The following is a 24605-nucleotide window of genomic DNA, read 5'->3' as shown; positions in this document are numbered from 1 at the left end:
GCTCGGTGATCAGGCCTCGTATTTGCGTTTGTTCGAAGGTTATGATCCTTCTTTGCGCCCTATCACTGCGCAAGGATCTACGGCCCTGTGTACAGGGTCACAACACGTGGTTCGCGGACTATGCGCAGGGTTCGCCACGTGGCGCAGATAACAGGATGGGGCAGACGTGCGGCGGTCGCTGCTTTCCTGGAGGGGTAGGAATCAACCCCCCGGAAAATTAAGTGCTTGTAGCTCAGATGATAATACTCTCAGCGGCGGGAACGCGTCACTGCGACTATTTCGGAGGAGTTCCATCGCGCGGAAACGCCAACAGAGAGGAAAGACTCGCGACAACTTACGAATTGATCCTGCCGAAACACTGCCGTCAATTGCAATGGTATTAGAGTAAAATTGTGGAATCCGATAGTGATTTAAGCAGTTTGTCATAAATGATTATAACGTGAATAACAACGTGCAACATTATTTTATGAACGAAATCTGATCTTAATATTTGGTGTCTTTGCGAAGAGTTGTCTCGATGGTGTAATTTCATGTTGCAAATACAGATACCTGAAGATAACGATATATTTGCTATACAGGTTTGATGTACAATAGGGTTGGTGTACATGGAATGTAGTTTCGTTTTCATCGTCGAAGGAATAACCTAATACTTTAGAATGTTTTTGTTTCAACGATATTTAGATAATTTTAACGAGTCGGTTTAGACTTTTAATGAAATTTGATACTTTCTCATAAATAAAAATTCCTTCATCCTAAGAACTTTGTAAATGTCTTACATAAAACTTATATTTCTTATTTATATTACTTACTGTATGTAAGAAATGAAATGTGCGAAATCCAGACGAAAAAACATATCCATTCTCACCTGTTTCGTTGCAGAGTCGATGAGCCTCACGTAGATGTCCTGCACCTGCCTGACACCTGCAACAAGAGCCAGAAGATCTCACATTAACCAAAAACTTACAAACACGTACAAAAATTTATACTACGCATACTGCACACGATCCACACACACACAAGGAACGAACGATAGACGATATTCGAAAATAATGAAAAAATAATCGAATTTGTTTTCCCTCAAATATCCACCTGAATACCAATGACACGCTGGTTTGGTTGACGATGTCAATGCATATTGCAATAGGTGTATGTATATAGAAGACAGAGGGTAGTAAATGCTCTTACAAGTTGAAAAGATAAATAGTTATGCCCTTTTTGGAACCGAAGACAGTTTCGAATAGTTTTTTTAAGCTTAATATAAAGACAACGCTGCTCTTTATTCAATTTACCCCGCGAGTTTTTCATGGATTCGGTAAGAAGGTCCATTAAGTTAAGAGCGTTGCGCGCAGGCATTTGCGACGGATGTGCATGGAATACGACGAATACGGAAACGAGTCCAAATTCTGACAAGTTCGGCGCCGCTGAAAGGGACTGTTCCAGAAAAACTTACATATTAAGGAGCATTTAAGGTGGACGACGAGGTAAGCGGCCTGATCGCATCCCCGGGGACGTATGCACAATCTCCGTTGTTTTTGCATGGACCCAGCCCGTACTTTGTACCAACGAGTACCGACCTCACCACGAGCGGATCGCTATGCAACGAGCCATTGCGGCAAGGCAAATTCTTGTACGTGTAGTGCGTTAATTATTTTTGCGACCTTAGAGTTTCGTCAGGATCGTCGTTCCCGCTGCTTCGCGGAACTTAGTGGCTGCCAGGTAAACATTGCGGAACACACGGCCAAAACTTACTGAACTTCCGCGATGCGGACGTGTTTAATCGTCAAATATTCACGGATAACAAAATGTAACAAAACGACTATTTCGTTAGAACAATAATTTATTAAATTGAAGATAGCGTTTGTACGTATATGAAATATGTTATGCTACTATTAAAGTGCAAAATTGTATTTTTTATAATATTGTTTGTTATACTGAACAGCATCTGTTTAGTTTTTATATTATAGTCAAGCTTTGGTCGCAATTTATGGTATTCTAAGTATGGCTTGATGATTAAGTTTTCCGAAATACGCCACGAATTCTTCTCATAACGAAAATCTTCTCGAATCATACACGTTTAGATACTTTCTCTAATTGTCCGGCATTGAAATATATATCCTAATATTTATATACAGCAAACATTTTCATTGGGGTAGGTTAAGAAGATAGATACATATGTACCTTATATAAAATATAAAACGATGATTCCAATCGGTCAACAACCAATCTTTCAGATTCTTTATGTAACTTCCTTAAAAATGTCAAAAACTATAATCAGCAAGAACATTCATTAACTTAACAGGAAATTTATTTGGCGAGATAATGAGAAGCAGCGTGTGCTCATTAAAATTTACGCGAATGACATTTTAATCATACAAAATTACAGCCATTAACGATAGCTTAATTTGTTATTACCTAGTTGGTAGGCCGGTTGCACGCAGTTTATTACCTCGAACAAGCAATTTTGTCGCGTGATCAAGCTTTCGTGTGTATTATACCGCGTTATTGCTATCCGTTATCGGTAGTCGAACTAGCTCCGATGCTTATATACACATTCCGCGGGTAGCAAGTTTTCGAAACAGTTTCTACCTTCCAGAGGGAACGGCAGGTAATCCCGGGGTGTATTTTGGACAGACACCCTCGTGGCTTCCGGCCTCGCGTGTCCGGTAAGCCAAGTAATCCCGACATAAGACTCCCAGACCCGGCGGCTACTACGGGAGCCAGACTCACGCCGCATAACGTTACCATGGATTACGATACTCCGGCCGAAACTAGCTCACAAATTACCTCGAGAAACCGTCGCAGCTTTACCGGAAGTTACTTGCACGCTCCGCCTGTTTGCCGGTTTCTATCTGGCGCGAGAGAGTAGCAATGTCAGGATTTCCAGCGTACAATGGAACGTCGATTATGCGAGCTGATTGGAAAACGCTCGAGCAAAGACGATCAATTGTTAGCCGTGTTTTGCAGGGATGAAACGATTTCTGTCATTAGAGCGGAATGCTAGCGGTTTCTACGATTTATTGCAGTTATGAGCTGCTCTCGTGGTGTCTTGTTTTTCAGGCCGCACAATCGCTCGCGATTTAACAGTCGGACATCGTACAATCGTGTTTCTGTTATTATCATTATCGTTAGTTTCTTGTCAAATTATTAAGAGCAGTGGGTCTCAGATCATTCGAGCTACTTTTTTTAAATTTTGTTCTTACGCAGTGCACTATTAAGTACTTGTTATTTGGCTTAGGTTGTCTTGTTTTATTTAATTCATTATAGCAAACTACCTGCAATTATCGTGGATATAAGTCTAGAAACGTGTTCCTTATTTATTTATATGCTTCATTTGATACTATATTTTAATAAATGATTGAAAGGATTATTATCACTTGACATACACGTATTTGTACTCAATGCATGAAACGTTTAAATGAAATTAATTGATTAGTTGTCTAGCATCTATTAAACATAATATTTAATAATACGCACTAAATTATAAATCAATATAACCGATTGTATTTTAAGCGAACTCTAGTTTATCATTTCAAAGAATACAGAGGAGCTTCTTTCGAACAAATTTGCTTACATGTATACTTCAGCTTTTTTTTTCTAGAACCTGTCGTTAAGTACCTACTCCAAACTTTTGCGTCGTCTCGATTCCTCGGACAGCAAGGAACGCGGCATCGTACAAAATGCGTCCGGTTCATCGGATAACGAAGATTGTCTCCATTCCTGATGCTCGGTATGTAAACAAGATGGTATAAAATCAGTCGACGAACGAGCGAATTCATTTATGCAAGTACGTCGATGCATCTTAAGGATGCACGATTACCAGCGCGACGCTGCGACATGCCACGTGAACGTACGTATACATTTATCACAGACATTGCGGCGACTCGTGATCATGCCTCGGACGACGACAATAAAGGCAAAAGATCAAGAAGAAGGTACGTAAGAAGCGGTATCGCGTGCTAAGTCCTGCTGAGAGGAGGCAGATAGATCCGTTCGTATTAGCATAACTAGGCAACCAACTTCAATGTGTACAAGAAGCCATTGAAGAAGCGGACACCACCCATTTTATTCCTTCGATCGGCATCCTTAATCAGCGGCGCTCTTATTACGAGCCGTTATATTCCGCGGTCCAACTACCTCGTTCGCTCTATTTGTACGTCTCTCTTTCTCTGAATGACATCTGCTTTTATACGTTCTTCTTCGTCTAACCTGCCGCGCCTCGTCCTGATCGTGAGCACCTTGCTCCATCTTAGAGGCGCAAGGACATCGGGAACGTCGAGCAGAAGGGAGACGGAGAACGAGAATGAAAGAAACCGAATGAAATGGAAGAGAGTTCGAAGGAAGGGAACGATCACAAAAAGAAGTAGAACCTGATATGGAGAAGCGCTGTCGTCACTTGAACGGTAGCCCCTGTGTTCCTCATTTATTATTTAATTATAGATTTATTGCTTGACCGACTGATCAGTGTTGCGACAATGTGCAGATTCGATTGTATGACAAACGGTCAGAGTGAAGAGGATGAGACGTTGCTGTGGCCGTGAGCTAGCGCCAATTTGTCTTCGTGATATAAAAGCTGCACCGTAAAGTATTTCGTGCATGAAACTTTTATAGAGTGCGTCTCGAGAGTCCGGACAGAAGACCGATCTCGGGAACGAGGCATAAATCAGAGCCGCGACGATCCGCCGATTCACTCTAAAGGACATAACCGGTACTTCGATAGAAGACGTATAGGCTCCGTTATATCGTAACGTTTGATTGCATCGCTTGCTTATTGGAAATCGTCATTGCCCTGATCTTTCTCATTGTGCAACGTGTATATCTTATCGTAATTAGCATTTGAATCGGTTGTTGAAATTTTGCTGTATTATTTATATGCTGCAGTTTTTATATTATCGTAGTATTTTACCTCATTTAACAAAATTACCAAAAACTTATTTGATAATATTACAGTAGAGATTTATTGTTTAAGTATATTATATGTATATTAGTTACGTGGAAACGGACCAAAATTGTGATTTATACAGTTGTGAATGTATCAATCAATACAATTAAAATAATTAAACAGTTAACATCTATCATTACACGATTCAGAAATTCCGAGAGTTCAAACTCAAGGTATAAAATCGTTCTATAATATCGTATTCCATGTACAACAGCTAGTAATGCAACTAGTATTAAGCAACCATTCTGACTGCCTTTTAAGACAGCGAGTAGATGTTTCATCTCAAATCACATTCCGATATACAAATCGATCTTGCGATATAACGAAGAATTGTGTTTTCCAGGATGTTCAAGAAACTCTAAAGGGATATCATACGATAGCAAGTACTGGCAAAGACTTTGCCGATTATAGGCTGAACTACGAGTATCGTCGAACGAAAGTTCCAGAGAATAGGATAAAAGTAGGAGAGCTTGGGATCTACGATCCCGAAGGTGGCTATAAGTATTCTATAGGTTGCGATAGTTAGTTATTTCTTGTTTGCAATGTTGGCAACACGTTTTAGTGTCCATAGATGGCAGGGCGGCCCCTCAGTCAGTTCTGCCAACGCAAAAATCTCGCATTGATTGATCGGCTCGCAACAGCGGAGGCAAGAAGGCTGATGGTATGAGCCGCGGAAAAGAGAAAGGGGGACGGCCGGGAAAGGGGCAGGAAAGGGAATGGAAAAGAAACGAGGGGAAGATGCTCGCGAGAGAAAGAGCCATGAGAATCGACAAGAAATGAAGATAAAGAAAGCACCGGCGGAGGTTGACGTTGTTCTTGATGTACACAGGATGAAAAAACTCTGGAATGAAAGCCAGCAGATAGCGCCTTGCGGCTTTTTAATATGTTCATAATACGAGCACGTTTTTAAAGGGTCTCTCTGTTAGTTGGACCACCTCTAAATCATCGACTTCTTCTTCTCCCTTTTCTCTCCGTGTTCCTCTTTTCCTTCTTTCGTTCACGCACAGACGTTCGAACGCTTCTTCACGACGGAAACTGAACCCTTTTTGCCAAACCTGGGCCAGTGACATAAAATATGTCTTTGTTGCACTCGGGCCTCGAAAGTTCGTGAGCTTTTTAGCTGAGACACTGGGTGTCTGGCGGAATGTCGATGGCCTGTCATCGTCGCTTCGGATCGAATCGGGCTACTGCGTGGATCACTCTTCGAATACATGTTACGCGTTCACTGACTGACTTCTTTTTACACATCGTGGTCCTAAATCCGTGGTACAGTTGATGTCAGAAAAATTATATGGCTCAAAATATGACGAGAATCGAGAATAACAGTTATGTTGGAGGCTTCGCTTACAAGTTTGAAGTTTGAAAACTTTTCAAGTACACAGGTAGTATTTGACTAATTTTTGACTGGATAGAATATGTACATAATCGACAGGAGAATTTTTTACACGCAGAAATAAGTCGAAAATGTGGAACAAAATTTGTTTATTTAAGGTCTCGTTATGGAGGATTTTAAATACAATAGAATAAGAGAATTAATATTCATTAAAAATTTTTTAATGAAGAAATCATTATGTTGGAGAGATAAATAATCTAACAATAAGTGATGAATTAATTCGTCTTCTCTGTTTAACTAAGTTTAAAATGCTTTTCGAATGGGGTAAGTGGAAGGTTAATTGTAAATTGTTACGAAGAATATGGATATTTAACTAATAATAAATAATAATAAACTAATTCTTCTAATTCATAGGATTTAAATAACTTTTCTACCACTTTAATATAAATGCTTTTAATCTAAAGATTTATACTTATTACCTGTTTCTTTCTAAATAAAATCCTGATTGTTTTTTCTCTGTTCATAAACTGCGCACTTTATTACCCTCTCGTATAATCTTTATTAAGTACTAGCTATACATATACATTACGGTTGACCCAATTCTTTAAATCTCACATTTCTCCAGCAATGAAATTTAAATCTACTTGGTTGATTTCGTAGTTGTGAGACTTTGATGTATGCACATTTTAAAAATACATAGTATACACCGCAATTTAGTATTCATAAATTGGTGCGATGAGTCATAATTAATATGGTTCGGTTTACTCACCGTTAGAATACAGCAGATGCAGGCTATACTGAATGCCATTGTTTGTCTTCTGACCTTCAGATTCCTAGAAACACACACGTAACATGATACTGTTATATGTCATTAAAAAATCTCTGTCTTGAATAAATTAGTTGAAGTGTGACGTAAAATTTAATTGACATGACGTGACATTTAATGGTTACATTAAAACGAAGATTTCATCAATATTTATCATCCTCAAATTGAAACGTGTCGTCGCCTTATTAATCTTAAGGTCTACGACTAACCATTAATTCATTAAGGCGACACAAGCGAATTTCAATGTTAAATCTCGTTAATCTCGCTAAATTTCCTGCGTGTTTAAACCGTTTGAATCGAATGCAGTACGCGAAGGAACGGAGATTCAGTCCCGCGCGTTCTTCACACCCCGTTCTATTTTAATTAAGTGCACCGTGACGTAACTCTCGCGCTCGGTCTGCTCCACCTCACGCTAATTATTAATTTCTTGATGTGCCGGTAAGAGCCGTGCCATTACGTATGGCGTGCGATGCATAATTATCATCCTGCCCTGTTGACGAGTCATGCGTGCATCGTGCCATATGCCGCAGCCGCGGTAATGCATTTTCAACTATCTACCCCTGAAACACCCAGGACTCCAACCCCCCGTGTATCGTGGCCACGACATTTAGTCGTGCATACAATCTTTCAACCCGAGAACAACGATGAGTCCAATCGATATTATGGAAAATTAACATAATTACCTAGATCGAGTCTTTGGCTGTACGTTCAATACGATAATTCTACTCGATAATGATAATTCAAGTACGAGGAACGGTAGTTCTTTCTTTCATTTCAACGGAATATATTCGAATTACATAGATACGTTAAACACGCTTGTGTTGAAAAGAATAAGAGTAACACAGAAAACTGTTGCTTGATCGCAATTAAAATCAGAACTACCGACGATCGAAGTGTAAAATTTGTCATTTGTCACTTATCAAAGAAGTTAAAGTAAAATAACCTTTCAAATTTTGAATTATATAGCGAAATGCTGCATTTCAATTCTCGATTGTATTGTACTCTGAATTTAGAGTGGAAATAATACTAATATTCATCAAGACAGACATAGGACTCTTTCAGACTTCTTCACGCTATCTATATTTCTTCATTTAATGGTAATTGGTAAACAATGATAATTTAAATCTGTCATAAATAGTGACGTGTAAACTATTTGAAATTGTTTGTTTAGCGTGCTGAGAAATTAACTATACCTTTCCATCAACTTAATACATGGATACTCGTACAGGGTAATTACGCAAATGAAGTTAAATCGCGTACTCATGGTTTCGTTAAAACAGGCCGAGTATACGGTTGATTTTTCTATCGAAGCTTGATTACGGTACACTGGATAATCGTCGTTAGTTCGTCGGTAGATCGACATCATTCTTCCCTTTTTCCTCGAGCCGTGTGTACGCATTAAGCTCTTTCCTGTCACTGGCGTTCGTCGCGGCCATTAATCTTTAAATTCGCAAGTGCACGATGGACGTTAATCAGGTATATACGCGGGTCGTTCGATCCACGACTACTTTTTAATTAAACACGAATAAAAAGCGGATAGAACGGAGAACGAATGCGGAGACCCTGTATTTACGTAGGGCACCAGTTTCCGGGAACTGTACGCCTGCCATCGCGCTGACACGCTCTATTTACAGGCTTTTATGTCGCGTATTACTCACGATAGAAACGATAGACGGTTCAATCGACCCGATAGCCGAGCGACGCCACTTAAATAATTGGGCTTTGTGTAAAAATATGTAAATAGTTCCGTACCTCTTGAGGTGAAAGTTCCAGACTGGAAGGATCGAGGGTGAGAACAGGCATAAGTACGCTTAGGCACAAACGGCTACTCGACACCGGGGCTGATCTATGCTTGCGGTGCACGACCCTAATTAATAGGGAGGCTATGCAATGCAACTGTCCTGTTCATGTGAATTATACATATAGACGTGCTCTTACGGAGGATAGGGAGGAATGGAGATATCAAGATAACCAATGTAAATCGAAGCAAAGGAATAGAAAGTACACTTGTTCGCTGATTCACAAATGAGTCGCTTTAATTACCTGTTTACAGCGGCTCACGAAAGTATTCGAACGCTTGTTATTAAACCTTTAAACAATCGAAATATGCGTGTGAATCTTAAGATCTGGTAATAATATCATACCTGCTATAAGATACAAGTATCAAAATTATGTGCCTAAAAGTTGGATCGAATCAGATAATATTAGTAGAAGTTAGGAAATATTGCAATGTATTTAATGTAATTAGTAGAAGTTACAAAACAATTTTTATTTCGCACACGACAATGACTTCAAGCATACATCCAGAATCGTGAAAGAATAATTATTATATAACACACAGCGTGTGTTACATATGCTTCCACAAAGTCCGAATTTTAGTCCCATCGAACATTTGCGGGAAGAAATCTGTAAAAGATTGGAAAATTACGATACAAGTTCGAAAGACATACTTAAAAAATTTTAGAAGTATGGAATTCTTTCGAAACTAAAGTAACTGAAAAGCTTCTCCAAGCAGTAATTGAAGCCAAAGAAGGCTCAACTAAACATTAACATAAAATAAGATAGGTATAATCAATACCGTTCGATTATTTTCGTAACCTTATTTTTGTACAAATTACAATGAATGTTTCGTAACTTCTACAAATGTTACCGGCTCCATTTCAAATTTTAAATATACAATCTTGATACCTGTATCTTATAGCAGTTATAACATTGTTCTCAGATCTTAAGTCTAACACGCATACTCTAATTATTTTAATAATAAAAGCTTCAACAGCGAATGTTCGAATGCTTCCGTGAGCCACTGTATATGTTTTTTTCCACTATTTGAGAATAAATGTTGAGTATAGTTGGCGGAGTTCAATTTGAGCGAGAGTCTGAATTTAAGTTTAATCCAATTATCTATTTTCAAATGACTTCAATATTTTTAAATATTTTATACAATATTAGAACGTGAGTTTGTGAACGTTGTGGATTGTTAACGTTTAATGTCTCCGCAAGTACACGCTAAAATAAAAAACTAAAGTAAATTATCCTATCACTTATAATTTTTTTCATCTTGTTCCACGTGAAACTTATATCTTATTCCGTTAAGAAAATTGCTTTTTATTTATTCAACGCCTCTGTATACTATTTCAACTTCTCGGTTTTAAATTCTATACCTCGATAATTTACACGCGTGTCGCAGTAATTTATCCTTATATCGAGAATCTGGATTTCTGTCATGCAGGTATCTGACATTTCGAATGTTCTATGATATATACAGGTGTAATATCGGAAAATAAAGATAGAAACTTTTTTCCCGATTGCTTACAATTTATTAATATTAAATTGAATATACAAATATAAATTGGACAGAAAACGATATTTATTTAACGGAAACTAAATGCAATACTCGTATTTATATCAAATAACTTTACAGTTATTTGGCCACTCTCGTCACAACGAATCTAACACACACTCTCTCTCTCTCTCTCTAACAACTCTATCAATTCCCTCGACTCTACTCTTCGGTGTCTCGATTAACTCTAACGACTCTACTCTTCGACGACTCTGACTCTCGCAACACGCACACTTTTCGACTCGCACACTCTGACCTTTCGGCCGTCCCGCCTTGAAAATACGAAACCGTCCTTCTCGTCTAACGTTGCCTATTGTTTTCCTCATATCTCATACCTATGAGGAACCACAGAAAGACGACGTACACGGTTTTTTTCTATTTTCAACCAATCTCTAGTTCAAACTACCTTACGATATTACACAGGTAATCGATTGACGATGTACAAACTAGAAGCTTGTAATGGTTCTTCGCATGGTAGAGTAGCAGGAAGGGATATCCGACCATTCGCGTGATCGTCTGTCCGAACAGTATCTGCCAGTGTAGAGATTTCTTTTGCGCAAGAATGAGTGTGTAGCAGTCAGCTTTTCCTTAAACAGCTATACTAATTGACCAATAGAAAGTGGAGCTCTAACGATGACTGTGCTGACAATCGCGTCCCGCTCCAAACCGTTCGCACGAAGTCGTGACAACTCTTCGAACACGAGTCGAATGTCATTTTTCCCGATGATTCTAACCAGTACTCGATAACTGACAGAGACTAGTCTTCTCCGTGAAATCATAACCGGGATCATAAGCGACTCTTTACGTTAATTGAAAGATCACTCGAATGACAGGCTTTCATTATGAAGAAAAACGGGCAACCGGAAGTTGGCGATTGGAAAAAGAGATCCACTCGCAGGCATATTAAAAAGAACGCTCGATTCAATTTTTCTCACATACAATATTAATCTATTAGGTCTATCTCGTTAATAATGCGGTTTCTTAAAAGTTAAGTTTAAAATCATTGCTCAAAAGTTGAAATTGTTGAAGCGTAAAAGTGTTATATAGGTAAAATAGAAAGCTTGTAGCAGAAAGATGGCGAATGATTGTAAAAATTTCAGGAGAATAGATTAATTACCAATAGATGTTAATTATCTCTGAGATCGTCTAATATAAAACGAAGAATAACCCTATTCCGCCCTTTGAATTATTTTTGACCGAATCTTATTTTGCTACTCTTAGGAAATTTCTTAAGTTCCAGGAAGATAAGAAGGAAATAAAATAAATAGAAAGAACATTGTAAATCCAGGGAAATCGTTGTAAAAATGAATAAAATGCGGTAGTAAAATATTAGCAAGCGATTGTCATAGATCAATCACAACCTAGGACAACTGCGTATTCGCAGAAATCTACATTTGTAATTGATTGCTCTTAATTAATACGCTCTTACATAAAAAAAAACCGTACAGATTGAGGGAATGGAGCACGTATAATGACTTCATTTGCAGGCATTCTTGCCATTTCTTCGAATGCAATGAAAATAGATTAGATTGTTGGCACGGAAGCTAGAAATCACTCGAACACTGACACTTTAAACCTAATAATTAACGTTTCATTAACGTCGTATTGTTACACAGAAGTTTATCATAAATTATTACGATAGTTTTTTTACTAACTTGGAGGAATTTTCCTACCTTATTTATAGATAGTTTGCTATTTTATTTATAGTATTTATAGTAGGTTAGGTTAGAAACCTAAACCAATCCTTTTCTTGCACATTAAGGTAACAAAATTATACCATGTCAAGCATAAACAAATATCCATATCCTTTTGAGCAGTTCATAGTTACATTTTATTCTAACGACAGAATAATTATTAAAAGGTACAATTAAACAGAAACATGACCGTGTTAATTGTAAGACACTGACATAATCAAATAAAAGTTATTCACTCGGCGAAATATTTGGAACGATAGAATGATTTAGTAACAAATGCTCAAAGAGATACGATCTGTGATAGAAAAGGGAGACGGGATGAACGAAAGAAAATGGAAAGCCCGGTTATTATTCGTAGGTTGCTCGGTTCGCGTGACAACATCGATGCTCTTACGATCGCGTCCGTCCATTTCTCACGCGGCCAATGGATTTTCGCCTGTCCGACTAATTGCTGGAAAAGCTGGAGGTGTATCCTGCCGACTATCGATATGTATACGTATAGGCGGAGCCGTTTAATATTTGACGTCGTCCCCGATGGAAACGGCAATTATCGAGATAAGCGTACGCTCGCACGATATTCCCTGATGTCATAAAGGTCCACCTCGCCTTTTTCCACTTAACCTCACGGGAAAACAGGGACTACGATGTGCATTGAAATTCCGAAGTTGTCACTCGACGCCATCACTTACTTTTCGAACCCGATACTGATGAATGATCTGCGATTTCTCATCGACTTTCGAAACTAACAAGACATAAATCTTATGCTACTCTGCCATTTTAAACTTATCTATCGTAACTTCTATATTGCATCTTATTGCAATGTTTATGAATTGAATATTATTTTGTAATTTATTTCCACTATTGATGATTCGTTAGCAGATAGTAAGATGAAATACAACAAATGAAAGTAGTATAGGCAACTATCCATTTTGTATTAGATATGAGAAAATGTCCTAATAGATATCTACTTATGACAGGCAATGTATATATTTTTGTTTGCAATTACGATCACCCATATCAGAATTATTTAACAATCTTTGAATAAAAATATCTTTTTAGCAAAATATTAATTTAACACAAGTAATATGTCTTTATGAAAATAATTACCTGATCTTTTTCGACGAAACCCATGAAAGAAGTCCTCTCTATTTCGATCGGTTGACCGTGTCGATCGTAAAGAGCGATCACAAAATGGAAGAAGTTACTTTTTCTCAAATTGCTTGGTGGTTGTTTCTCGAAGTGTGCTCTACCGACACCAACCCTGAAATTCATATATAATACATTCATATATAATACATAATATAATACATTACGCTGTTTAAATCACTGTTTAAATAATTACAACATATTACAATCGCGTTGAATTATTAACGAAAATTTTATTTCACTTTTATATCCATATATTAGATCCTAAATATCAATAATCTCACGTATAACTACTTAAACATTGTCACGTTTCATTGTATATTTGTCTGTCAGACTGCACTACGTTAAAGCTGTTTATGTTTGATATCCATGATACTAATAACAGTATTTAATATTTTTAATAGTATTTAATGCTTTTACGATTCGGATAATTTAATCACACAGTGAATAATGTAAATTCCCTTTTCTCAAAAATTGTATTCAATAGCGATCTATCGAGTTAACCTTTCCATACTATATTCAGAAATCGCAAGTATTTCAGTACGATCTACCGACTATGAAGAGTGCGCGTGCATTCGATGCCGCAAACGATGCACGTTACCAAATTCGGACGTCAGAAGTGAGATCCTCTATCGTAGGGTCAAATAGGTATGTCCTACTCGGCCTTGAATGCAATAAGAATGTCCAAACTGGTAGAGAGGAAAGACAAACGAGGCTGTCCGTGGGGGAGCGCGCAGGTGGCCTCAACGCCTTAAAATCCCATTAAGGTCTCATGTGCTGAGATTAGACCACCGGACTCCGATGCCATCTTTGAGTAATGGCACGGAAAGTCCCCTTTTCCATTGCACTACTTCGCATAATTCGCGCGCGTGACTACGTTCTGATTGATCCCATGAAACGTGACTTTTCACCAAGCTTTGTGCCACCATTCGTGACATCGTGTCTCTTATTAATATTACTTCTGATGTTTACGAATTATCAGCCTGAATATGTAGGATATATTTTTTTAATATAATTATAATTAATAATCTAACATAAGGCATTTAACGCATTAATTCAGTGGACTTTTTTTTAGAAAAGGAACAACGCATGGATACTGTTTGATTGTATAACACTATAAATTATTCGAAGGTTGTAATAATTACTGTAAGGAGTAAAATATCGTACAAACTGTATATACGCAAATTTTTGAATTTCTTCTTTATTGGACATAATTTCCTTGTTCAATACGTTTCAGTATATTATTAAATGTTTAATGGTAACTCATAACATCTTCATACCATCCTAGTAAGCCAAGTACAAATACTAAAACTTTACTGGAATGTTTTATGTTTTTATGCAAACATATTTAACATTCCATCGTTTAAAACAACAATTCTGTTAACGATTAATATTGTTTGGAGAATGTAATAATTAATACTCCTTTATCAAGTCCATAGGGATTACATAAGTTACAAACGGTTGCGACACGTTGGAAAATATTAAATTCATAAAATCGATTGTCACAGCATTATGGCTTTTTTAAAATTAACCTTTATTGGAGTCGCTCACCGTTTGCTCTCTAATTATGTTTCGTCTGTATTCCCCCTCATATTGCGAGCGCTTCTCACTAAGCTATCTGTTTCCTAACCCCTTAGACATTAAATATAACCTCTATTTCCTGGTACAAATTTAGATTTACCAGGTTTTGCGTAAACGCGTAAATAATTCTATATCGCCGCCGAATCAAGATACTGCTAATCCACGTGTCAATAAAGGTTATTACTATGTTCTCGGAAGTGTTAGAAACCTCCATATTAAACAACGTGCAAATAATCAAAATATAAATTAAAAGTAACAGTTAGACGTAATAAAAATTGTTTTCCCTCGAATTGAGTAAACTGTGGAAGTTCATGCTCATAACTGAAAAGACAAAACTTACTCTCTTTAACCGCTATTCATATCCTCTACACAAGATTATATCGATGGATAAAAATTTACCCTCATCCACATCCCCGACGCTATAACCACGTGCAACAAATACCTCTAAAAATCGAAACAAAATATATTCACCCCCTCGCCATACAAAGTACGCTTTATAGCAAAATAACTAAAACTTTCAATCTCCCTTTTTCATGGTTTCAAATTTCAGATAAACACGCGCAGGGGGTTAAAAAAAAAAAGATAGTCGTCAATGAAGCGGCGCGATCCGTCGAAGCGCGACAAGCGACAGGCGCGAAAGGGTTTTTAGGCTTGGTATGCGGGGGTCGGATAGATGTTGCATCGGTTAAAAACCGCCGCGGAGAAATCGCATTATCGGGTGGTGGCGTGGTTCGGGCACGCGGCATCGCGATCGCGGCTGTGGCTGCGGCGGCGGTGGCGGGCAGCGCGAAGCGATAAAACGGTCGCGGCGCGGGTGCGCGGAATGCCGCCGCGGCGCTCACTGCCATCAGAATGGACTCTCAGAGCGGAAAACTGAATCGACTGGACCGAAAATGAATAGCGGCAGTTTTGCAGCACATTTGCGAAATAAATGATGGTATCGGCGGTGCGTTTGTCACGGCAGGCGGTGGGATGTCGGTCTGCCGGCAGGCAGAGGAGGCAGAGCAAGAGGGAGGAGGATACAAGGGGTTCTCGCCAGTCAGGGGTGTTCGAGGGCGAGAAGGGGGGCTGGTGGTGAATCCCGATGCAGAGAGAAGAGAGGGTCTGCTGGAGGGAAGGAGGCCACTGGGGTGGCAGAGAGGCTGGGAGGGTTAGTGATGTACTGCCCGTGTCGATAATTATCGGTGGCTGATTAACCGGCCGCCGGTTCGCGCCCCATAACTCTCGACGTCCGATTATTTTGCCCCGTTTGCCATGCACCAATTCCTATGTAACGTGTAGGCACGTCCTACCGAGCCTTTACATTATCACCTGCGGTGCAATACTGTCGCACACCTTTTTCCAAACTATTGCGGATTGCGGCGCGCCACCGTTTCGCGGTTTCAAGATTATGCTCGTTAAAATAACAATAATATGCAAGTCCGGGCGACCGCGTTGTTTTATTTCGCGGGTGGTACGTGGAGAGCCGCGCGGATGGGATTACTTTCATTGATAGTTTGTGTTTGGACTTTGCAACTTGTTAATATAACTGATTAGTAATTTATGCGATGCGATGCGACTGTGGGAATTCAATGAATTTTTTGTTTATATTATATATTAGAAGGGGAGCAAAAGTTTGCATTGATGCAATATATTTCCTATCTAATTTTGTCGCAGATAATCATAGATGGGATTTTATTAGTGATTGTAGTGCAGTATCAGGCAATTATTTATGGAAGAACACTTTGAATTGAGTTCTGTCTGTTAGCACGAAATTTTTACTTTCAAATACTGAAAACAGTGCTTTTTATATTCATGCATTTAAAATATTAATTGTCTATATGGTAGGTATTCTGTTGAAATGTTATTTTACTTGTTTATATTAAAGAGTGTTGTTAATGTAATGTGATAAGACTGTACTACAAATATTTTACATGTTAAATATTTCAAACATGTAGTATTAAAGTTTAATAATATTTATATCAAATAATAACAAGGAGCTTTTCAATAGTGTGCAAGATTTTTGGTGAAAAAAGCTAGGTAAAAATAGAGAGACAAAAAAGAAACGCAACTGTCAACCGGGAAAATGGAATGCAGGGGTCGTGGTCATTTAACGGGCCAGTATAATTATAATCGTATGGCGAGAGAACGCTTTACGCCAATATTCCTCTATTAAGCGGCTATTTTTCGCGTCGTTTCATATTCTCAACGTTTGCCGCGTGTATCCAACATTTCGGGGTTATTCTACTCACTCACGTGTCTACATTTTGCACAGAATGCGTAAGAAGAAATTAGAAAAAAAAAAAGATGCAGAGGATGCAGAAACATTACGTACAAAATATCCAAAGTACCTTCACTACTATTATTTAGTAGATCAGATAAATTTCCATTGCATATGCAGATTTGTATAACATATGAATTTGCATAAATACCTGCATTCTAATTATAATGCATACTTGGAATATTTCATTATATTTTTCAATATTACATATCTATTATCCGTAATATGTTTGTATATTTTTATATGTTTCGTATATTTCTGCAGATTTAAATTTCCCATAAATAAATGGACATCCGCAGCCTAATACATAGACTATATTTGGACCTATAAAGCTCACTTTAATCATCATAAATATGGCTGTATGTTTAGAAATTGATAGGTAATTTTGTATTAACAGGTACATTTCTCCTTAAAGACGAATGCGTAACAACTTGTACGTTCCAGACTACAGCAAGCGACACGGAGGTGATAATTACAGGCAGGATTGCCGGATTCCCGCAGCCGGAATTCTCCGGTACAATTTGCCACGCGCCCGCTTTCGGTTAGCTGATAGCGTTCATCGGTGGCGGCGGGCGCAACGTGCCGCCTGCATTGCCTTCGGCCTCGAGGCACAGCGATCCCTGTCGCGTAACTTTTCTTTCTGCGACGACTGAAGTAACGCTACGATTCGATCGGCCGACAAAGATAACTCGATACTCGCCGCGCGCCAAATACGCAAATGAAGATGTAGGACGCGATAGGTGTCTTTCCGCGCGATACCAGTTTTTCCCTGCATCGTTGCGCCCATTGGTGTGCAGGGACGTTACAAATAGTTCTGCACTTAGGAAAATGCCAATTTAAGGAAAAGAGCTGTAGATGAAAAAAAACGTGCACGAAATAAGTAAACGAACAGTTTCTCTCTTCGAGAGCGAGATTATACGCCAAAAGATTGCGAGTTAAAAATCTAACGTAAACATGGCGAATCCGGTTTTCATTCGCGTGAAAACATTTCCACCGGTAACGAAGTGTTAGAAGATGGATATGTAGGTTAGTCAGTAAGTTACTCCCCTTTTCTATAAAAAGTATGAACGAATAAAGGATATCTGTTTACTGTTAGTTTGCAGTATATGGTTCCACAGCATCTGCAAACATTTATCGTAATGAGAAATTAATTTATGAGTTGCGTCTGATTTCCTGACATCGTTCGAACGCTGCAACGTTTAGTGTGAACTAAATTATGAAATGAATAAATTATGAAAGTTATCTTGATCAGCCATGTATCTTTGTTCATTCAGAAAAGCACATGAAAATTGCATAATGACAGATCCGAATTATAAGGTGAACGTATTCGTGGTTTCTGTCTCCTGTACGGCAGAATTTGTACACGAGAAATTTGTGTACCTAAAAAGTTGTATTTATTATAGGACACTTTATGTTTGTAACATTAAAACTTAGTTGAAATTGACATCTAGTTTAAACTCATTATACATTAACAACAATATTGCACTCATATAACTACCTAATGGTAACATGAGTTTTGACAAACTCACAATTATAGCTAGATTTATTTTTATAGATGCACATTAATTTTTACTATATAACACAATAAGTACTATAATGTAAATAGAAAACGATAGAGGATTAACGGAGTGTAATTTTAATGGAGGGCTGTAAGCAGATTTAAATATCAATTCATGAATGACGTTTGACTCTAGTCGCAGCTAGATCAATTTGAGTATCCATCTAATATTATAATTTGTGATTTCACTATGTACGTGTATCCTTTCCACGTACATTACGTTGAAATGAGAAGAAATTTCAATTCTTTTTTTTTTCTTTTATCAGTAATTAAATTCTACTGTAATGTTCCATTGGCAAAGCGTACAGAAATTTTTGCTTTATCGGTCGCGGGGCAAATATTGACACGCTGGCAATTTGCAAACGCAGATCGTCGAATAATCGTCCGAGCTAGTCTATACTTTACATGCGAGCCGCAACCTATGCTATTTGCGCACAATGCATTACGGGCGAAATATGCGGATAATACGAACCCACGGATACGGTTACGAATTCGTGGATAAAGCAATCGCGGAGAATTACAATAAATCCGCAGTTAATGTATACCGCCGGGCGTTAGTTATTACGAGTTAGCCGAAGCGCAGTCTATTTACGCTTGCACCCAACGTGATTCATAATGCGCGCGGAGATAATGAGCAATTTGTAATATATCCGAATGTAATTCGCAACTAGCCAGCGTTACCGCGGATGCTGTTCAATTTAATGCCATATTTCACTGCCTCCTCTGACAAAAATTTATTAATTCGTTTACGACTGGGGATTTTATTGCAAACATCACAACTATAAAAAGATCACGCACACGAATTCGCCTGTTGGTCCTCTTTGCGTTTCATCGATTTGCAAATAAAAGTTACGTAATTAAAAATTCAAAAAAATGAAAAATTAATCTACGATAAAATATTCATTACAGTTATACTGCACGAAAGAAAATGAAACGTTTTATAAAAAATTAATCCGCGATAGAATATTCATTAAAGTTAGTCCACGCACAAAGAAAACGAAATGTTTCATAAAAGATTAATCCACGATAGAATATTCATTAAAGTTGCACCTTAAAGAGTGTCAAAATGAACGAACGTATGGTAGTTTCGACGGTACTCCTTCCTAACTTTTTACATAACTAAACTTTCGTGATTATATTACGCGCAAAACGTATTCACTGATTTGCGAAAGCAACAATTGCTCGCAAACTTTTTCTTCGTCGTATATTCCTTTTACTTTCATACCCGGAGTCGCAGAGAAAGTCATTGTTTTTCCACGGACGACACAGCTCGTCCCTTCGTCGGGCGCGATGGTTTACTGCTTCATTAGGTGGGTAACTTTTTTAGGGGTTTTTAAAAAGCGTGAGAGTTTATGTCTGTTTGCTGGGAGTTTTAAAACAGTTTCGCCAAGCCCTCTCGCACCCTCTTTTTCGAGTCGGCGTACACCGCGTCTGTGTGTTATAACCGCTCTTCACCAAGGAAATGAAACTTTCCACGGTAAATTTGAACAGAAACGATTCCAACGCTTAACATTTTGTCTAAGCCACTTGTACCAACTGTGTTAGCGTTGTTTCAATTAAGTACCGGTTAAGAAAAGAATAGAGCTGACAAATACAATCTTTGTCAATTTATTGTTGCAAGAAAGGATAGGATATAAACGAAATTTTCGTATTTGAACTTTTTTGAAGTCAAATTGATCGACTCAAGATTGTGTAAATTGCACGATTTCATTGTCTAAGTACGTGGTCAATGTTCAACTTTTCGAAACAAGTATCTTAATCACATAAGCTTATTTGAGAAGATAACAAACTTACGCAGGAAGATGCATAAATAATCGTGAAGTACAAGGTAAATTTTGAAAAATAATATTTATCTACATGGATACCTACGTCATCACTTTTGCCTGCATTTCAATTTTTTACGCGCATTAAACAAGGTGGTATCGAATTAATGTTGAAAATAATAGAAACAACGCGGACAAAATCACAGCGCGTATTTATCTGATTTGTCATTCTGTCGATTCTGCTCTGTAAACCCGCGATTATAACAGGAATTATGTATCTTTTTGAATATTAAACCAGAAAGCAATTATGATTATCCAAACGGATTAATAATAACGTATTCTTGAAACGAACTCTTAATTAAAACGTCTGAAAATATCCAAACTGTTTTTACAAAATATAAGTGTATCTATACATACGGTAATTACTGATATTTATATAAGTAAAGAAAATTCTTCTATCAAATTTTTCTTATTTAAAAAATACCAAAAAATGACTACATCGCGGATATTTACGTGAATTTGTATTTTTGTGAAAATGGTAATAACAGTAGGACCTAAGCAGAGATTTCTTTTTCCCATTAAATATTGTAACGAATACTTTGAACATTTTATATTATGCATTTTACATTCCATTTACATTCGATGCATTTCCATAAACGCATAAAAATTCACAATCCACCAATCACTTGCATAAAGTTATAGATAGAACTCGTACTGGCGTGTTAAGCCGCAATAATTTTTCAGTTTTCCTTTCAGGCGCGGAAAGTCTGCGATAACCCGGAGGAAAAACGAACAGGTAAAAGAGGAAACGAGAGGAAGAGAGGAAAGCAAAAGGCGCTAAAATTCTCAATTACATTAACTCGATTCCGGTCGCCCACTCCCGTGTCACGCCACTTGGAAGGGGTTAGTTAAGAGAACCGCTATTGGATTAGCGAGCCCCCAACCCGGTCGGTTTACCTCCTCGAGTCCGCGTATCTGTACCTTCGTCGTTTGCACGTCGTACAAATCCCTTAAGCGAGGCTGCAATAAAGCACGGTTTATCGTTCGCCAAATGCAGCTACGTGTGAACCGCTTTGAAACGCTCTGCTTCTAAAGATAAACTGGATATTTGTTCGCGTGCCACGAAATTCCGAGGCATTGTCGTTTCCTGATGACGCGTCGTAATTTGAAAGTCTTCAAATCCAACGATTATGGGAAAGCTGGTGCAAAGCAATTTTTGTGATCTTTACTAATCGTACGTCCTAATGTTTTTTATCTGAAGAAAATCTCATCGATATTCTCGATGTGCGTACGAAGCGAGATTTTTGAAGGCAATTTTATAGGAGTAATATTGTAGTTTCAGCGATGGAGAAAGTAAAATAGTTATAGTTACAGCGATTCAATGTTTCAGAATTGTTATTCGTTTTTTCTGTTTACTAGGAGTTTTGTGTAAATATTTCTTTAAATGATTCTGTGGAAAGTAAACGAAGCAACGACATTGCCGCTGTCCGACGGCATGCGACGACGTAATGGCGATTTATTTACGCTCTCTTTTTACTTGTTTTGGATAGATTTTACAGTTGAAGGCCGAACGTGCCTATTAAGTCAATATTTTTAATTTCCTGCTACGATATCATGAAATGGGTAACAAATAATACACAATGTGTACTCTACTTTCTAGCGACTTATCTAGCTGTTTAATCTACGCGATCATTTTTATAGTAAATGTGCTTCTACAATAATTTGATTGCCCGCTATAAGGGAAGTAGAAAATATAGAAATCGATTTAGATATGCACACCAACGTTTTAGTTTATCAATAGATTCATTTTATGCATAGATTTTGATGACAATTATACGTGTCAATAATCGTCATTCATTATATCAACAGAGAGTTATATAATTCTATATACTATATACGTAGGACACACAAGCATTCCAATTTCAAACTGTACCTCAACGTCGACTAAACTTTCATTCAACATTACCTAATGCAGTACAAAATAAAACGAACATATAAAATATTTCCTAATCTTATCGAGATAAAACGCCGAATATTTCTTTACCGTCATTCACGTTTTTCTACACAATTTCACTTATAACTTAACCTCCGTATATTTCCAAATCTTCATTTTCCACTAAAGAAAGGAGCATATCGCGAATCTGATATACAAGAGCGAACGATTTCAATGGGGAAAATAGAAAAATAAGCGTAGGTACTCACGTTCCGTTGTCGGCAAGCGCGGGCTGTGGCCAAGCACGTGGCACGGGTTCCTCCTTGAGTATTTGCCTCATGTCCTGAGGCGCGAAAACGAGAGGCGCCCGCGGGTGGTGATGAGGCGGCGGCGGTGGTGGAGCTACACTCGCCCCGTACAGCTTACGTCCCCAGTGGCCTTCGAGTTCGACGGGGCTTCCGCCTCCGGTGGTAGCTCCCGTGCCACCCCCTGCGCCGAGTCCGAGCCATGGCGACCCCCCAGCACCCACGATCGTGGAGCTGGGCAGGAGACCGCTCCACTCGTCGGACCGCGTCGTGAGGCCGTACGGACTCTCCTGGGGCAACAGGCTTTCTCCTTCTCGTTGCCACCCTTCGCGAGAACCTTCTTCGCGGCTGATCGAGAGAGACCGTAACCTCTCGGTCAGAACGCTCCTCTCCACCGCCACGATTCTTCACGAGAGTGCATCAATCGAGTCGTTTGACCTCGATTCCTCGCGATTTCTCACCAATGCCCGTCCCTATCTGAGAAACAGCCAACCTGTCACACCATTAAATCGGTAGCCGACCGCGTGTCGGCGCACATGCGTCCCTTTAATTCTATGTCACGAGTTCGATCGACACTGCAAAGTGTTCTTTCCTTTTGTTTCACTGACCACTGTATATTTATTTACTCACTCGTCTTCCTTTACGAAAGTCTCACAGTCTTCTGTTCGTTACTATCTGACTCTTCGCGATCTTCACTAAACTTCGTCACTCTCCATAGTCACTTACTATACGCGTGGCACGTACTTGGTAAACGATAAGTTGATAGAGATCGGTTTCCGAAGAGGATCTTCGATTCTCCGTTGTCAGTTCCTCGATCCAGGTCCCCAGCGTGTACGCGCGACTCCTCCGAGATCTTCGAACGATCCACTTGGGATGAAGAGATCGAGCCTGGATACGCGGCGAGCAGCGGTAATCTGAGTAGCGGGCGACGGCAGCGTGGTGCGTATATCGTCGACACGAAAGTGTCGGTAGGGTGACTCGTGACCAGAAGAGAGGTCCTTCGAGGTCCCCAGCCGCGCGTTGCTTCCCGTTACGGCGCCGCTTGTCGAATGTGTCAGGGCCGGCTCGAGCGGCGTGCCAGCGGGTCCCAACGGGGACGGGCCACCAGGTTCTCGGTGGGTGTGGCCGCCACGGATGCGGCGCAACGACCAGCCTGCCAACGACGCCTTGCCCATCCTCGATTTTCATCCAATCCACCGTCTCTTCGTCGACCAATCGCTACCGGCGTCCTTTTACGCTACCGACGCCCATCTCCAATTACCAAAGACGGTGGCGCCGCGACGGCCACGTCACGAGGCTGTCATTCCGGCGCGCGCCGTGGACGCTCAAGGCTGACATTGTGTTTCTCCTCCGTCTGAGACGACCTTCGAATCGCGATCAACGAATCGAATGATCGACGTACCCATTTTCGTCATTGAGATTCGGTCAATTGGTTGATTAATCGATGTTTAAGCCAGACGGATCGATCGGACAGGAATTATTTTTTATCTGGTACACGAAAATCGTATCCGTTTGATTCCTTCTCGCGCATAGAGTTATCGCGTATAGTACTTTGAGCGTAGATTTTAACAATTTCACGATCGTTGGAACAGTTTTTAAAATAGTTGACTTTTTTGAAAAATCCAAAAGCTCATCGAATCGCGCGAGATTTTAGTCGAAATATTGAAATTGGAGCAAACCGAAGAAATTTTTTTCGGAGCCTTGAGATACATGTGCAAGTGAACATACGAAGATCATGTCTAACTTCTTTACGAATCTTTTAAAATATTCGATTGAACTCGATATTTCCCATAGTAGTTCGAATAATTGCAATCAGTAAATATTTATTTTTATACAACAAAAATTCCATTTTATCAAATATAAAAAAACCTTTGCTCGATAGCGTCAAGTATCTACGTAGAAAAACACAACGTCTAGGAAGTGAATT

The 24605-nt window shown here is 38.9% G+C and overlaps 1 protein-coding gene across 4 annotated transcripts in view; it reads right to left on the bottom strand.

The window, feature by feature from the left end:
- Nucleotides 1-23730, bottom strand: part of LOC126869775 (transcription factor collier) — a 96343-nt gene extending 72613 nt beyond the window's left edge. For all 4 annotated transcript variants that reach the window (XR_007690996.1, XM_050626718.1, XM_050626717.1 and 1 more), the window contains exons 1-4: nt 22643-23730; nt 13240-13393; nt 7042-7105; nt 866-921 (exon numbers count right to left, since the gene is read on the bottom strand). Coding sequence is in view for 3 of the 4 variants with exons in the window: in XM_050626718.1 (XP_050482675.1) it covers nt 866-921; nt 7042-7105; nt 13240-13393; nt 22643-22713 (345 nt within the window). In the remaining variant the exon portion in view is untranslated. The remainder of the gene's footprint in view (nt 1-865; nt 922-7041; nt 7106-13239; nt 13394-22642) is intronic.
- Nucleotides 23731-24605: the final 875 nt, after the last annotated feature.

This window comes from Bombus huntii, chromosome 9, assembly GCF_024542735.1.
Source record: "Bombus huntii isolate Logan2020A chromosome 9, iyBomHunt1.1, whole genome shotgun sequence".
NCBI classification, from domain to species: domain Eukaryota; kingdom Metazoa; phylum Arthropoda; class Insecta; order Hymenoptera; family Apidae; genus Bombus; species Bombus huntii.
This window is presented reverse-complemented; position numbering and strand designations above follow the sequence as displayed.